The sequence below is a fragment of the Danio rerio genome, chromosome 11 (genome assembly GCF_049306965.1).
Source record: "Danio rerio strain Tuebingen ecotype United States chromosome 11, GRCz12tu, whole genome shotgun sequence".
Classification (NCBI taxonomy): Eukaryota; Metazoa; Chordata; class Actinopteri; order Cypriniformes; family Danionidae; genus Danio; species Danio rerio.
The window spans coordinates 5,827,870-5,845,414 of NC_133186.1; the positions used below are offsets into that span (position 1 = coordinate 5,827,870).

At 37.6% G+C, this 17,545-nt stretch overlaps 1 protein-coding gene across 2 annotated transcripts in view; it reads left to right on the forward strand.

Moving 5' to 3' along the window:
- Window positions 1–10,648, forward strand: part of abca7 (ATP-binding cassette, sub-family A (ABC1), member 7) — a 76,604-nt gene extending 65,956 nt beyond the window's left edge. For both annotated transcript variants that reach the window (XM_009305796.4, XM_001920827.9), the window contains 5 exons: window positions 1,707–1,841; window positions 1,958–2,061; window positions 5,085–5,177; window positions 7,087–7,330; window positions 9,478–10,648. In XM_009305796.4, the coding sequence (XP_009304071.3) occupies window positions 1,707–1,841; window positions 1,958–2,061; window positions 5,085–5,177; window positions 7,087–7,330; window positions 9,478–9,849 (948 nt within the window). In that variant the 3' untranslated portion in view covers window positions 9,850–10,648. The remainder of the gene's footprint in view (window positions 1–1,706; window positions 1,842–1,957; window positions 2,062–5,084; window positions 5,178–7,086; window positions 7,331–9,477) is intronic.
- Window positions 10,649–17,545: the final 6,897 nt, after the last annotated feature.

Here is a 17,545-nt window from a genome sequence, read left to right on the forward strand (position 1 = left end):
TCACAGACAAACTAAAATGTATTTTAGAAATAAAAACTTTTTTTTTATTTCGATGGCTTCAGTGCACTAGAACGGTTGAGACAGAAGCAAAATAAAAGTGGGAAGGTTACAGATTATACAAATGAAATTGTTTTGGTAATAATAGGTGGGGTTGTAATGTTTGGGTAAAAGGAGAATTTCAGTCTGCAAACAAGCTGTCTCATTGATGATCACTTTGTGTTAAAATTCATAAGAGAAATGTCAGATAAATGAAAAACGACCTTTCTCAGTGCAAAATTAGAAAGATATTTGGTCTTTCAACAACTAGAATACGTAACACTGAAAAGTTTCAGGTAATAAAGCGAAGTTTTAGTCAAACTCAGGAATAGGTACAACCTATGAGCTTTAAATTGCATTGCATTAGATGAATTAAATATTTAATCCGAATTGTACAAAATGGATTCTTGTGGGCCTATTCCAACACCTCTAATACTTTTAATGTATAGTCTTCCAGTCTTTATTATGTTATGTGTGCAAAACATTACCTATAAGCTGCTGACCACACTTCAGCTTTCTGAATTCTACATAGTGGCCCTAAATGTATATATTATTAGCCCCCCTGTTTATTTTTCCCCAATTTCTGGTAAACAGAGAGCAGATTTTTTCAACACATTTCTAAACAGTAGTTTTAATAACTCATTTCTAATAACTGATTTATTCTATCTTTGCCATGATGACAGTAAATAATATTGGAGTAGATATTTTTCAAGACACTTCTATACAGCTTACAGTGACATTTAAAGGCTTAACTAGGTTAATTAGGTTAACTAGGCAAGTTATTGTATAACGATGGTTTGTTCTGTAGACTATCGAAAAATATATAGCTTAAAGGGGCTAATAATTTTGACCTTAAATATATATTTTTTTAATTAAAAACTCCCTTTATTCTTGCCGAAATAAAACTAATAAGACTTTCTCCAGAAGAAAGAATATTATCAGACATAATGTGAAAATTTCCTTGCTCTGTTTAACAATTTGAATTTCACCCCAGTTTATGCATAAGCAGCTTACTTCTTAACTATGGACCTCGCCCTCTTCCTGCCTCTTTTTGTAAATTAATAGCAAAGTGGTCAAAGATGGCTCCATTTGTTTTTCTGTTGTGTGTTCGGATATAATTTTAGAGGCTCACATGTGCCCCCCAGCACCCCGGCTCTAAAACACATCCTCTCTCTGTTGTTAAAAAAATAGCATCAGCGAGTTGGCTCTGCATTTGGACATTATGTGACAGATCTCAAATTTCATGCTCTAGATTAGTGTTTCTCAACCACCTTCCCGGAGGACCACCAACACGGCATGTTTTGGATGTCTTCTTTGATGGCACACCCATTACAGGTCTTTCAGTCTCTGAAAAGGTCTAGATTAGGTGCGTTTGGTTAAGGACACATGGAAAATATGTAGAGCTGGTGGTCTTCCAGTAACGTGGTTGGGAAACGCTGCTCTAGATTGTCTGAACGTACTCTGGACCATTTTCCAGAGGCTGTGGATTAATGTAGATACTGTATGTTGTAGTAAGTAATTTTCTGTTTGTAATACAGACTGAACTTTTTTCTTCATGAAGCTATAGGCATTCATTTTTGTATTTTTATATATATTTTTTAAGGATGGTAACATTGACTTGCATTATATGGATTAAACAAGCTGTTTTATCCAATTTGCCCGTCCTGTAGGTGGCACAATGGGGAGTTCAGAAGCTCGGTCTGAGTCAGTATGCTGATCGAGAGGCTGGTGGCTACAGCGGAGGAAACAAGCGCAAACTCTCCACTGCCATTGCTCTCATTGGAGCTGCACCTGTCATCTTCTTGGTACGTTGGGTTCATTCGACCATCATGTGCCATTGGTTTTACAAAATTATACTGACTTACGTAGCTAAAGAAAGATGTGTCTATGAATGCTGATGTCCCTCATTTGCCACTGTCAGGATGAGCCAACTACTGGAATGGACCCGAAGGCAAAGCGTTTCCTCTGGAACTGCATCCTCAGTGTAGTCAAAGAAGGACGGTCTGTCGTACTCACCTCTCACAGGTAGAGAACACTATTACAGTTTCATATAGGAAGCCCAAATTGATGGCACCCTGATGACATAACTTTAATGCCATGTCACCCTATTTTCCAAAATGCATGTTTAGATCTCATTGTCTTTGATTTATCTATATTTAATTTTTTATATCCTTTCAAGCCACATCAAAGTTCACCTAAACGTCAAGTGGATCATTCAGGGAAAATGAATTTAGATATTTCTTGTGTCCATATCCAAGACTTGTCCAATCATTTAGTCTGGGTGTGTCTCATTCAACACCATTGTTTATTAGTCAGGGCTCTAATCAGGGCATCAAGGGCTGTCTCAGGGTGCTTTTTACACCTGTGAATCGATTCAGTTGTTCCGAAACAGAGATTACAAATGTTACGTTGTTGCTCTTTGCTCTTGGAGCGGTTCGCTTTCACACTGTAAAGTTTCTAATCGGACCAAAAGAGCTAAAACAAGTCACGTGTGAGTAAACTCTCCTCACATTGGTCAGAGTGTCAGGGTTTATTTTGCAGCGCCCCGCTCAGCTGTCAGGAGAGGTGGTGATTTGGTGGTGATTGACTAGGTCTGAGGAGAGATGCGGTGGTGAGGGGTAAAAAGGGTGCGCGACGATGCCTATTTGAGGACCAGGAGGGAGACGCGAGATTACCGGGAGATCATCACTCGTTTGCGGGCATCCGGAGACTCGCGAAACTTCCCGCCCTACTCATAATTCTCTCTTCATATAGCCGTATGCCTATTACATATATAATAGGTATTACATACCTATTATATAACACTGTGATATAACCGCGCTCGGATCGAATCGCTTTCTCACTGTAATCGAACCGCTCCAGGGTTCGTTTCAATCGAGCCGAGACCACCTCACTTAGGCGGTCTCGGAGTGATTACTTTGGCGCGGAACAGAGCGCGATTGCCCTGTTCACATATGCCAAACGAACCGTGCTAACTGGGCAAACGAGATACGTTACGAAACAAAAGTGTAGGTGTGAAAGCTCCCTCAATTGCATAATTCTTCCAGTGCACTGAAACATTTGTGTCTGAAAAGTCCTACAATGCAACATAAAAATCAGGGTGCATCAATGCTCATTATGTGCCCTTAACAGAAGTTCAGAAGTGTGAAACATGAATCACGTAAACGAGACGTTTTTCTAAAAAGATTCCATTATTTATTTAATTTTGACATCAACAAATTAAACTGGTAAACAGGTTAGGGAAAATCTAGTAAACTTTTATTATTGTTTAAATGTTGAAATGTGGCTGGTATATATAACAAACTAATTATTTAGCTATAATGTGCTTTTAAAAACGTTGTAAAATGAATATCGGGTCACACTTTACTATAAGGTTCATTAGTTAATAGATATGTACTAATATTGTAAATACCGTCATACCGCAATAGTAATTTTTTTCAATATTACCGTAGGCGCATGACTCAATAAAACTATATTTCTGAGAAAAGTTTGCTTAGGCGAATGAAGCAAGCGGGAGGTAGCGGGAACTACAATTCCCATCATCTTTGCGGTCTGGTGTCACTACAGATTCAGTAATGCGGAAATGGAGTGTGCTGCTAGTAGCGGGGAAGAAAAAGAGCTGGAAATGATCGAACCTAAAGCGGGTTTTAAATCGGATGTGTGGAAGCATTTCGGTTTCTTTCTAAAAAGATACAAAAAAGGAGAAAAGGTGACAGATAAAGAAAAAAACAATATGCAGGCACTGCCAGACTGTGGTGAAATACAAGTCGGGGAATACGACTAAAAACAGTCATGAGGACTGCAGCACACTTGTTAGATTTATGCAGACATTGACTTTTACCGCAAAGAGACCTCTATCTCACTCACGGCTTGTCCTCTCAAGTGGTGGAAAGACAATGCACAACAATACCCACTGCTGTCAACCTTGGCTAAATCATATCTCTCTGTCCCAGAAACCTCAGTCCAAAATGAGAGGGTTTTTTTTTCTGTTGCAGGGGACATGCCCTGAGATCCCAGCTTTTACCAGACTATAGTTATATGATAATTTTCCTTAAAAAAACCCATCTCTATCTAAGTGAGTGAGTGATTAAATGTTTAATGTGATGAGTTTTCAGCAATACTAAATTGAAACTTTATTTTATTTACATGGTTTTATAGTTTTTTGTTATTAAAATTTAAAAATTGAAGTTCCTGTTTCGAAACTTACAGATAGATGGCTAATTTGTATGTCATTGATATGTTCAGTGCTAAAGTATATAAACACTTTTGGCACTTTTTTGGAGTATTTTCATTAGTTTTGTTTTTCCTGTAAATTACTCAATAAATACCGTACCGTGACATTCATCCCGAGGTATTACCGTACCGTGAAATTCTGATACAGTTACATCCCTATTAGTTAATGTTAATTAATGCATTTACTAACATGAACAAACAATGAACAATACATCTACTACAGTATTTGTTCATGTTAGTTAACGTTAGTTAATGAAAATACAGTAGATCATTGTTATTAACTCATGGTGCATTAACTAATGTTAACAAGCATGGACTTGGATGTTAATAATGCATTAGTAAATGTTTAATTATGATTAATAAATGTTGTACATGTGTTGTTCATGATTAGTTCATGTTAGTAAATGCATTAACTAATAAACCTTATTTAACGATTTACGTAACGTAACATGACGTTTACAATTACAATTGTATGAATACAGTATAGTTCTGCTGTTGTTTTTAAATGACAGTTTTGATGTTGTATGATGAGGATGTTCACATGCCACAGTCATGTCTCAGTGTGTATTGCACCAAGCTCATCGTTGTCCTCACCAGTGGCTGAATTTGTGTAAAGTACCTATTTATCTACAGCCTCAGGAGCTATGAAGCTGATTGAGACGCACCCTCTAAATCCCACCCCTACCCCTTGGGTTTCCTTGTTCAACCACAGTTTTCTAACATGCTGAACTTTTAGTACAAACCTATGTATGAAGATGCCTTTGTACATGATTCCTGAATCCCTCCTCATCCTGCTGATTCTACTGTCTTTGCAGTATGGAAGAGTGTGAGGCTCTGTGTACCCGAATGGCTATCATGGTGAATGGCAGGTTCCAGTGCCTGGGCTCAGTTCAGCACCTGAAGAACAGGTAACAATTCTAAATAAAACAATAGCTTGAAGTGCCCATGTTATCTATTATAAAAGGTTGATACGCATGCAAGGTCAAAAACACCATCATTATTTTATTATACGAATTTATGTTTATCTAATTTCCTCAACACCTCGCATTTCATATGTTCAGTGATTAAGGGTGCATTCACACCTGGGAATCGATTCATTAATAGGGCTCTTTAATCTAATAATACAGCTCAGTATGTACTGTATACTTCATACAGTCTCAAAAACAAAATCTGAACTCAATTAGCAATATGCAAAAAGTAGTATGCTTCATTTTGTCATCTGACCTTAAATGGTATGAAGCAATCAGTTTCCTCAAATGGTTTGAGTTGCCTTAACTTATTGGGTTTCACAGTACTCAATTGGTTTGAGTTTTCTTTGGTGTTTGAGTTTTGGTGTGCTCAAATTCTTTCACGTGCTCAAATTAAGTTCACAGTACTTAGAATTAGTTTTGAACTTAAATGGTTTGTTGCAATGGGGTTTCTCAAATGGTTTAAGTGACCTTAACTTATTGGATTTTATAGTGAAGATTAAGTCATGATTGATAGATGAGATCATTTTAAAAAGAAAAGAGGATAAAAATAAGTGTGTTTAGTTGTTGGAGTCAAAGGAAAGGTTGATTTCGTTGCATTGAAGGAAAAATAATGGGTTTTTACCAAGTGGCAACCTCCCACTTTCCCTCGGGAGGCCAATACGGCAGAAACTGAAACTGCAATTCATCGAAAATCCGCTAGTCCTGGCTCCACAATAGAGCAAAGTTTAATTGAGCCCACTGTTAGAATGGCCGACTATACAGCAGAAAAAAAAGGTGTTTACAGCCTGGTACAAAGAAAGATTTTGGTTCATACAGCTAATATTACTCTTCATGACAACTGTGAGGGGGGTGAATTTTTTATAACTCATCAGTTTCATTTATATTAGGTTATATTCAGTTTGCATAATTAAGGGCGTGGCCACTTGATTGACAGTTAGGTCTCGCTGGACGCCGTCACTTCACCTCAGCTGACTCCGGCAGATTAGCCACTGAACTCGGCAAATTCATCCTATTTTTGTTTTGCTTTATGTGGCTTTACACAGTTGCCTTTTGGGATTATTTCCTACAATTATCAGATGATATGGCTGGCTGTGTGCACTTAATTGTGCTCACAAACCATTCACGTGGCCTTCGTTTTCCATGTGAGTAAAGTTATATACTTATATACTATCTCTATAAATGTATTTGTTTTATTTAAGATCATTCATCATTTATTATGTTCTTTAGAGCTTAAATGCACTGCAGAATCTGTCAGATTGATTAGCTGTAGGCTCTAGAACAGTCATCTGAAGTGTTGTCATACAGTGTTATGCTGGATTTCATCAATAGTCTTGCATTTACTAACACAGACTATATCTGAAGTGTTTGGAAGTAATTTGCGTTTGCATCCTGTAGGAAAACGTCATAAGAACAATACTTAGTGGCTCAATGTATTACAGCAGTGTTTTTAAAAGTCTAAACACTTTATTGATATAATATACATCCAAGCGCATGTGGTCAGAACACAAACGAGTCACAGGTGATAAAGTATTAAGCATTTCTCCCAAAGTAAAGTGTGTCTGAATCAGGTCCAAGCAAAATGCCAGCATGCGTCTGTAGCTCCGCTCACTCTCCGCCTCTTTGCCCATATTTGGTATCCCGCCGTGGGTTCTATGACGCGCGAACAAAATGGCGACGGTTGGCCGCGCCTACTTGTGGTTTCTTTTGTGCTCTTCAGAAACCTATGGGTGACGACACGGACACTACTTCCATATATTTTACAGTCTATGGTTTTTACTGAAAATAACGTTTGTACTAGTATGGGCATTTCTGCTTTTCATCTCCACCTTTTTGTCTTTTCTGCTAGGTTTGGAGACGGTTACACAATAATCCTTCGTCTGTCCACCCCATCTGCAGAACCATGCCCAGTGGACGCCTACATCCAAAACTCTTTCCCTGGCATCCAGCTGAAGGAGAGACATCAAAATGTTCTCCAGTACCAGCTTCCATCACAAACCTGCTCACTCGCTCGTGTTTTTGAGGTTCTGTCAAATAATTATGAGGAGCTGGGGATAGCTGACTACTCTGTGTCACAGACAACACTGGATCAGGTAAGAGAGTACAGAGCTAAGAATCTTTCAAATCCTAGCATGCTGCTTTGCAAGTTACCTTCTAAGCTACCTGTTAAGATTCTAAGGTCTGTCACCAAGCAGATAAGAAGCACAGCACTCCGCCACGTCTATGAGAACTTGAGGTATTGGACACCGCAGGTGCACATTCTATAAGTGATCATAATATTATCTCAAGAGTTCACTCTTAGCTGATGATTGATTTTAAAAGCTTGTTTGGCATGCTGTCCTGGGAGAGAGCCCTGAGCTCATAAGATCCTCGAGCCCGAGGCTCCCTTTTGATTGCAAGGCGAGAGGGGAGTTTGAGCTCAGGTAGATCTCGAGAACTCCCCTGCTGAGTAGCTAATGAACAGATAGTGATTGCTCTTAAGAGATAACTACTTACCAGGAGCATATCTATGGTGCCGATTTGGATTAGTCTATTAACTTAAGTTGCATGTTTTTAGACGGTGGGAAAAAACTGGGGAACCCGGGGGAAACCCACATGAGCATGGGGAGAATGTCTAAACTCTCCACAGAAATGTCGGCTGGCTTGGTAAAGACTAAAACCAGTGATGTTCTTGCTGTGAGGGAACAGTGCTAACTACTGGGCTACCATGCCACCCATCTACGAAATGAGGAGGAGATGGGGTGGAAGGGGGGATTCTTCAAAATGGAGATGGCTGTTATATAGAACTTAGGGTATTTATAGTGGCTTAGAAATCAGAATCATTAAAAGATATGACAGCGTAACTGTTCAGTGTGTGACCTCCTTAAGACATAATGACTATCATGTAACCTCATTAATGACAATAATTTAAATGTTGCACACAGGCATCACTTTGTTAGATAAACAAACTTATTTTCCAATTGACTTTGTTACAATTTAGCAATAGTATGCTGCTAAGCTTACGACACACTCTAATAAGTATAAAAAGATAGTAAATAAAAGATTAGACATCTTAAATGTAAGTTACTTTTCTTCTTTTCAGCCTTAAAGGAAATATTTGTATTTATTATTAACATTTCTGTTTTATAATCTATTTCAATGATTTTGTGTTCGTAAATTGATGTTCGTATTGTGGTAAACATCTACACAAGCACACACGCTTTTCTGAATTTACTGCAGATATTTTTTAAGTTCAAACTATCCTCTTTTTAGATATTTTGCAAACTAATGTTACTGAAAATTATTTGTAGCTATTGGAAACTGGGAAAAGAGATCTTAATAAGAGGCTCTGTATTTTTCAAGAATCAAAAACTGATTTTTTGAAGACAGCTGAAAACCTGTAACTACTGACATACGCAGGGTTCAGCGCTAAGGATTTTTTCTACTGGCCCGATTGGACCAGTGGTTCAGATTTTTACTTGCCCTGCCAAAATATTCACTGGCCCCATAAAAGAAATAAAAAAAGTTAGCCACATATATTAAATAATGTTTCACGAAATAATGTCAGGTGGTTCATTCCACTGTGGCGACCCCAGATTAATAAAGGGACAAAACCGAAAAGAAAATGAATGAATGAAAATAATGTCAGTTGTTGTAGAATTTAAATATTTGAAAAATATTTAGCAGTAAAATATAGCAGTATGGAAAACGTGCAGGTATTTAATTGCAAAACAACACCTTCATTTTTTTCGTCATGCTGTACCTAGGTTCACACCTCTAAACAAATTATATTTTTGAAACATTTTAATCCTTTAATTTTTTTCATATTTAAAGATATTTGTGTGTTGTTGTACATCCTGTGTTTATTTAGCAATGTGTAAGCATTTGGACCGTATAGGATCATAACTAATGCACTCTGTGCTGGACTTTAGAGCAGCTTTCAGTTGGTCTGTTGCACAGTCTATTTCAGTTCCTCAAAATAGCAATGCGCCAACAATGCGCCTTAACACACCTCCTTTTTAGACCAGCACACCCATGACTCCACAAAGTGTTGCAAATGGATTTGAAATTTAAACAATGTGGTGCAAAACATGAGAATGATAGTTGCGTTGGTCTGAAAATAGCAGCAAATCACGCCATGAACGCCTTGCGCCATATTGAGCCGGGTGTATGATAGGGCCCTTGGTGTCAGGAGGCATCTGACAAGGTTTTAAAACAGGACTTGTGACTCTGATGAACTAAGAGTGTTTCTTTCCTGCAGGTGTTTGTCAACTTTGCTAAAGATCAGACAGATGACGATCAGCTCAGGGAGATCACCATAAACGGTGGATCTGTGGCACTTCAGCCCAACAGACCTCAGCGGCCCACAGACCTCCAGCTAAGCAAAACCAGCAGGTCGTCCACACCACGCTCTCCCTCAACGACTTCGACCGAGCCTCAGTCAACCGGTTCAAAGACTAAGAAGAGCAAATCAAAAAGTCCATCGGTCTCAAGACAGCAGCAGCAGATGCGGATGGAGCCTGTTGGTGAGGCAGCTAATGGATCAAACCCCACTGAAGACCAGTCTCCTGGAAGAAAAGACCCGTCAGTTTTGTTTATCGTCAGTAACAAAACGCAGGAAAGCAAAGTGTGAATAGACAAAGACATCTCTGGAACCAAACAGTGGTAACGTGGGTCACCAGTGAGTCATTCTTCCTCAGTGTTTGGTGCCTTGTTCACAAGTAATTTAACTAAAATTTACTTTAAAACAATCAGATAATCAGCCAGTCTGGCTCTCCTGGTAGCTCCATAACAAACGTGCAAAAAGCTGAGATTGTTTAACTAGGTCTTGTTCTGAAAACAGAAGATAATGCATGACAAAAGTATGTTTTAGCAGGAGTTAATCCTCTCCTCTTTAACATACCTGATGCGTTATTTTCATGTCAGTTGCGCATCTATATAGTGTTTGTGCGACCCACTACAGATGCTATTTTTGCTGAATGTTACATCATCTCAGACAGCTTTACTTTCTGAATGTAAAGGTCAGATGTGCAGTGTAGAGACCATATCAAACTCAAAGTCTGCCTTCACGTCCTCAATATTTATATTTATTTCCTGATTTTTATTTCGATTTTTGTACTGTTTTAGAATTGATTTCTCTGATGCACTTTAGCTTAAAATGATTTGGATATTCTAGTCCAGATTATCACTGTATCTTTTCACAGCAAAGATGTTACAATGCTCAAATGTAGCTTTTTAGCATATATAGTATCTATATACATACAATGTACAGTATGGGTAAAGTGGAAATTTACTGTATTGTTTGCAATCCTTATTATGTATATAGAGTTGAAATGCTTGAATATTTATATATAAATATACATGTATGTATGGCTCAATGATGGAAAAGGTGTTTTTAAGAATCAAAACAATAAAAGCGTAATTCAAGAAAATAGAAATAATCATTGTGACTATGATTTATACAAGATTTATCTTAAAGCAGGGATGTCCAAACTCAGTCCTGGAGGACCGGTGTCCTGCAGATTTTAGCTCCAACTTGCCTCAACACACCTGCAAGGATGTTTTTAGAAAGCCTAGTAAGAGCTTGATTAGCTAGGCCAGCTGTGTCTGATTGGGGTTGGAACTAAACTTTGCAGGACACCGGCCCTCCAGGACCGAGTTTGGACATACCTGTTTTAAGGTGCTTTTACACTTTTTGTCCGCATCCGGGTACTGGTGATGTGCGAGACCACTGGTTTCCTATCCGATCCGGTGCCAAGTAAAATGAAGGCGAGTATCGGCGGAAGTGATCCGATATCAATACTTTGCCCAAAAATTACTGTTTGGGAAATAAAAGTAACAAGTAGTGTACTTAAAAGTGTCACTTCATACTGAATACGAGACATATTATAAGGTAAATCTTGTTTATTGATAAAGAATTAAACAAAAAAAGATCCAACTTACATATTCATTGTCACAAAAACCCAAGCCCTAAAAATACAACCACATTTTCTCCCTGTGTACCTGGATAGTTCCTGCTGCACCTAAGGACTCTGAAAGCGATGTCTGTCTTGCCCCTAGCAGCATCTGTGCCTTTCCCTTCCTCCTCTTCTGGCCGCCTAGTCATGACATTGTCATATTCTGTCTTGTGGGTCTTATATTAATCATTCATTAATTTTCTTTTTGGCTTAGTCCCTTTATTATTCTGGGGTCACCACAGCGGAATGAACCGCCAACTTATCCAGCACATGTTTTTACACAGTGGATGCCCTTCCACCTGCAACCCATCTCTGGGAAACATCCACATACACTCATTCACACTCATACACTATGGACAATTTAGCCTACCTAATTCACATGTACCGCATGTCTTTGGACTGTGGGGGAAACCGAAGCACCCGGAGGAAACCCATGCGAAGGCAGGGAGAACATATTTTTTTGTGCATAAATATGGAGTGTATCATGTGCATATGTATAGTGTGTACTGTGTGCATTTGTATGTTGTGTATCATGTTCTTCTCGTTGCATGGATTCGTCAACTCCCAGTAGCTCAGAGGTTTATGATTCACCTTTCACACCAGAGACCCGGGTTCAATCCCAGACACTGACATGAATGTATCTTGTATGTGTATATATATGGAATATATGTATGTAATGTAACGTGCATGGTATGCGAGCATATGTGTAGAATGTAAATGTACAGACTGTATCATTTGTCTATATGTATGAAGTATATTGTGTGTGTGTATATGTATAAAATGTATCATTTGTGTATAAATATAGAATGTATCTTATGCATAGTTTATCATATGTGCATTTGTATAAAGTGTATTGTTTGTCCATATGTATAGAATGTATCATGTGTGCATATATATAGTGTATCTGGTGTGTATGTATGGTTTATCAAGTGTTCATATGTATTTGTATAGAATGTATAAGGTGTATTTGTATGGAATATATGTATAGTGTACATTTGTGCATAAATATGGTGTATCACGAGTGCATATGTATATAGTATATACTGTGTGCATATGTATGGTGCGTATCATGTGCTTTCGTTGCTAGATTCATCAACTCCCAGTAGCTCAGAGGTTAATGATTCATCTTTCACACCAGAGACCCCGGTTCAATCCCAGACATCGTGTATGTGTATCATCTGTGCATGTGTATGTATAGAATATATCATGTATATATGTATAGAGCGTATCATGTGTCTATATGGATGAAGTATATGTATGACTGTGTCGTATGTAAAGAGTGTATATGTAAACACTGTACCATGTCTCTGTATGTATGAAATATATGTATAAAATGTGAGGTGTGCATATGTATAAAGTGTATCATTATACAGTCTATACATATGTACACACACACAATATATACTGTACATATATTCCATACATATGATACACTTTATACATATAGACACGTGATACACTCTATACATATGCACACATAATACATGCTATACAAATATTCCATACACATGATAGATTCTATACATACACACACACAGGATATACATAGACGATACATTCATGTCAGAGTTTGAACCCGGGTCGCTGGAGTGAAAAGTGAATCATTGACCTCTGAGCTACTGGGAGTTGAAAAATCCATGCAACGAAATACATGTGCACACAATATGTACTCTACACTTATGCTACACTCCATATTTATGCACAAATGTACACTCTATACATATTTTCATACAAATACACACGTTATATACAAATACATACTGTATGCACACATGATCAACTCCACAAGTATAGATATGCACACTTGACACACTCCATACATATATATACACTCACGATACATTCTATACATATGGACAAATGATATACTTTATACATATGCACACAAGATACATTCTATACTTTTGCACACATGATACATATACACACACAATATATACTTCAAACATATAGATACATGAAACAGTCTGTACATATACACACTTCATACATATAGCCACATGATACCGTCTGTACATATATTCCATACAAGTGATATTCTTCTTACAAATACACACTCTGTACATGTATTTCATGCATATGATACACTCTATACATATATTATACACTTGATATATATATATACATTATAGATACATTAGTATCTATAGATACATAGATACATATATAGATACATTTATGTCAGTGTCTAGGATTGAACCCAGGTCGCTGGTGTGAGAGGTGAATCATTAACCTCTGAGCCACTGGGATTGCCACTGCATTGAAAGGACATGATACACAACATACAAGTGCACTACATACACTCTGTACATGATACATATGCACACATTATATACTCTATACTTATGCACACAAGATACACTCTATAACCTCTGAGCCACTGGGAGTTGATGAATTCATGCATTGAAAGGACATGATACACAACATATAAGTGCACTTCATACACTCTGTACATATGCACATGATACAATCTATACATGATACACTATACATATGCACACATTATATACTCTATGCTTATGCACTCATGATACACTCCATATGTACACTCTATACATATTTACCATACAAATACACACATTATATACAAATACATACTGTATGTACACATGATCAACTCTACACATATACACTCTATACATATGCACACTTGATACACTCTAGTCTGTACATATATACACACACACACTTCAAACATATAGACACATGATAAAGTCTATACATATACACACTTCAAACATATAGACACATGATAAAGTCTATACATATACACACACTTCAAACATATAGCCACATGATATAGTCTGTACATATACACACTTCATACATATAGACACATGATACAGTCTGTACATATATACACTTCATACATATAGACACATGATACAGTCTGTACATATATTCCATTCATGTGACGCATTTTATACATATACACACATGTATATTCTACACATATGCATACATTATATACATTTATTCCATCCTCTTGATACATTATGCAATTACACACATGATATACATACATGATATTTTCATATCAGCATCTGGGATTGAACCCGGGTCTCTGGTGTGAGAGATGAATCATTAACCTCTGAGCCACTGTGAGTTGATGAATCCATGATACACAACATACAAATGCACGTGATACACTCTGTACATGATACACTATACATATGCACACATTATATACTCTATACTTATGCACACAAGATATATTTTATATATATATACACACAATATACTTCATACATGTAGACACGTGATACAGTCTGTACATTTATAAACACACACTTCAAACATATAGACACATGATACATGTACACTCTATATACATATTTTCCCTACAAATACACACATTATATACAAACACATACTGTATGCACACATGATCAACTCCACACGTATACACTCTTTACATATGCACACTTGATACACTCCATACACACACACAATACCAACCCAAGCTTATTCTGGAAACGTAGCCCAGCGGACGTTTCTGGAGTTTCTGGCGTTTAGTTTTTTTTTCGAGCGAACGCTGCGGGCGGTGTGGTGCCGCTCCGCTCCTCCTCTTCGCCGGCCGTTGGCTCGCCTCCGAGTGGAGGGCTTTCCCGATGCAACCAGTTTGGGGGAAACCGAAGCACCCGGAGGAAACCCACGCGAAGGCAGGGAGAACATGCAAACTCCACACAGAAACACCAACTGACTATAAAGTGTATCATTTGTGCATAAATATGGAGTGTATCATGTGCATATGTATAGTGTGTACTGTGTGCATTTGTATGTTGTGTATCATGTCCTTCTCGTTGCATGTATTCGTCAACTCACAGTAGCTCAGAGGTTAATGATTCACCTTTCACACCAGAGACCCGGGTTCAATCCCAGATACTGACAGGAATGTATCTTGTACGTGTATGTAATGTAACGTGTATATGTATAGTATGTGAGCATATGTGTAGAATGTATATGTACAGATGATACAGATCATGTGTCTATATGTATGAAGTATATTGTGTGTGTTTATATGTATAAAATGTATAATTTGTGTATAAATATAGAATGTAACTTATGCATAGTTTATCATATGTGCGTTTGTATAAAGCAGGGGTCTCAAACTCAATTTACCTGGGGGCCGCAGAAGGCAAAGTCTGGGTGAGGCTGGGCCGCATAAGGGATTTCACAAAAAAAAGTCCTCAAATGTCATTATTAACAGTTTTAATTATTTCTTCTGAACATGAAGTGTCCTGAACATTAATAGAACATTGAGTGAAGATTATGAACAGTTCTTCTGAACATGGCATCTTTTGCCTACTTCTTGCTGCCAGAGACTTGACAGCGCTTCTTCTCACAAATCTGAACCACATTTGGCTTTAGAGCGGAAGCAGTTGAGACCCTCAGTATGGCTTGAAAATGATCATCATTAAGTCTAGACCTGTACTTTGACTTATTGAAGTCCTAGGGAAAAAAGTGGGGGAACTCACTCAAAACTTCCATTCCCTCACCTAAAAAAAGGTGTATATATGTATAAATAAAACACCCCCACCCCACTCCAGTCACATCAGTCTGTACCAGTCTGTATCTACCTATAATATCAATATATATAAGATGCAGGGCAGGCACGTGCACACATGGGGCTCAACCTGTGCAGAGCACATGCCCTTTTTAGTCTTGAATAGAAAGTGCCCTTCCAAAATGATCAAAAGTGCCCCCGATATGCGACACACCCTCGGTCCCGCCCTTCAGTAGGCGCGCGATAACACCGCTCGCGCGACAACAAAGCTGATCAGAACGCGCGCGACAACGCGCATTGAGTGACAAGCGCGCTGTGTACGGATAGAATCAGCGGAGCGTGGAGCGCTCTCTCTCCCCGCTCCGCTGATTCTGTCAGAGTACAGCGGTTGGCGCGGGCCACAAAATATTGCACTGAGGGCCGCAAATGGCCCGCGGGCCGCGAGTTTGAGACCCCTGGTATAAAGTGTATTTTTTGTCCAAAAAAAAAAAACGCTGATTAAAAGTATCTGCTTTGGACACTCCTTTTGTGTTTGATAACTAATACTTTTAATTTTTACATCAGCTGGCATCCAGCATTTTGGTGCATTAACCTGTTTATTGGTGACAGGAAAACCCACTTAAGTGCATTCCCGCCCCCCACTGGACATATATGTAAGTGTGTATCATAACCCTTGACGAATAGTGACACCAATAATAAAACAAACATAAAAAACTAATATTAAACAAACATATTTTATTCAAAATGATTACTTAAGCAACCTTATATTTATTAAACCATAATAACATTTCTAATAATTTAATTGCATAATAAACCTTTAATTTTGCAGGAGCATTCCTTAGCATTATCTTTTGATTTATTTTTTTTTAGAATTAGCATAATCTATTTTCATAATTCAACAGATGTAATTCCTCTATTAATCACATTATTTTTGTTTCTTAAGCTTTGCAATAACCTGACTCATGACAAATTATATTCTTGTTAATTACGCTCAAAGGACTTTTACGTTGAAATTAAACGACTTCCTTTTAAAGTGAAATAACTTCCTTTTACTGTAAAAATATGTGCATACACATATGAAATCCCTTGCATATATGTATATACACAACAAACTGTATATATGTTTGTGAATTTTATTTTGTATGCTTGCACAAGTGTCATTTGGGTGTTTATGCACACATCAAGTTTATATTCTTATGTGACAGTTTATGGGTGTATATGCATAGATCAAATTCATATGTATATGAGAGTGTGTATAGGTGTGTTTGCATGCAGCAAGTATATATGTATATGCGAGTGTGTATAGGTGTGTTTGCATTCAGCAAGTTTATATGTATGTGCGTGTGTTAATGTGAGGATCAAGTTTATATGTATGCGCGTGTGTATGTGGGTGTATTCATGCGTCAAGTTTATATGTATATACACAAGTTTCATCTATGTTGTTTTGAACATCCAGTAGTATAGGTGTATATGAGAGTAATTTGTAGGTGTATATACACATGTTTTATGTATGTGTTGATAAGCAAAGTTTGATTTAAATCCTACACGGCACCTCATACCATACACTCTGTACATATGCACATGATACACTATACATATGCACACATTATATACTCTAAACTTATGCACATATACACACAATATATTTCATACATGTAGACACATGATACAGTCTGTACATATATACACACACACTTCAAACATATAGACAGATGATAAACTCTATACACATACACACACTTCAAACATAGACACATGTCTGTACATATACACACTTCAAACATATAGACACATGATATAGTCTGTACATATACACACTTCAAACATATAGACACATGATATAGTCTGTACATATACACACTTCA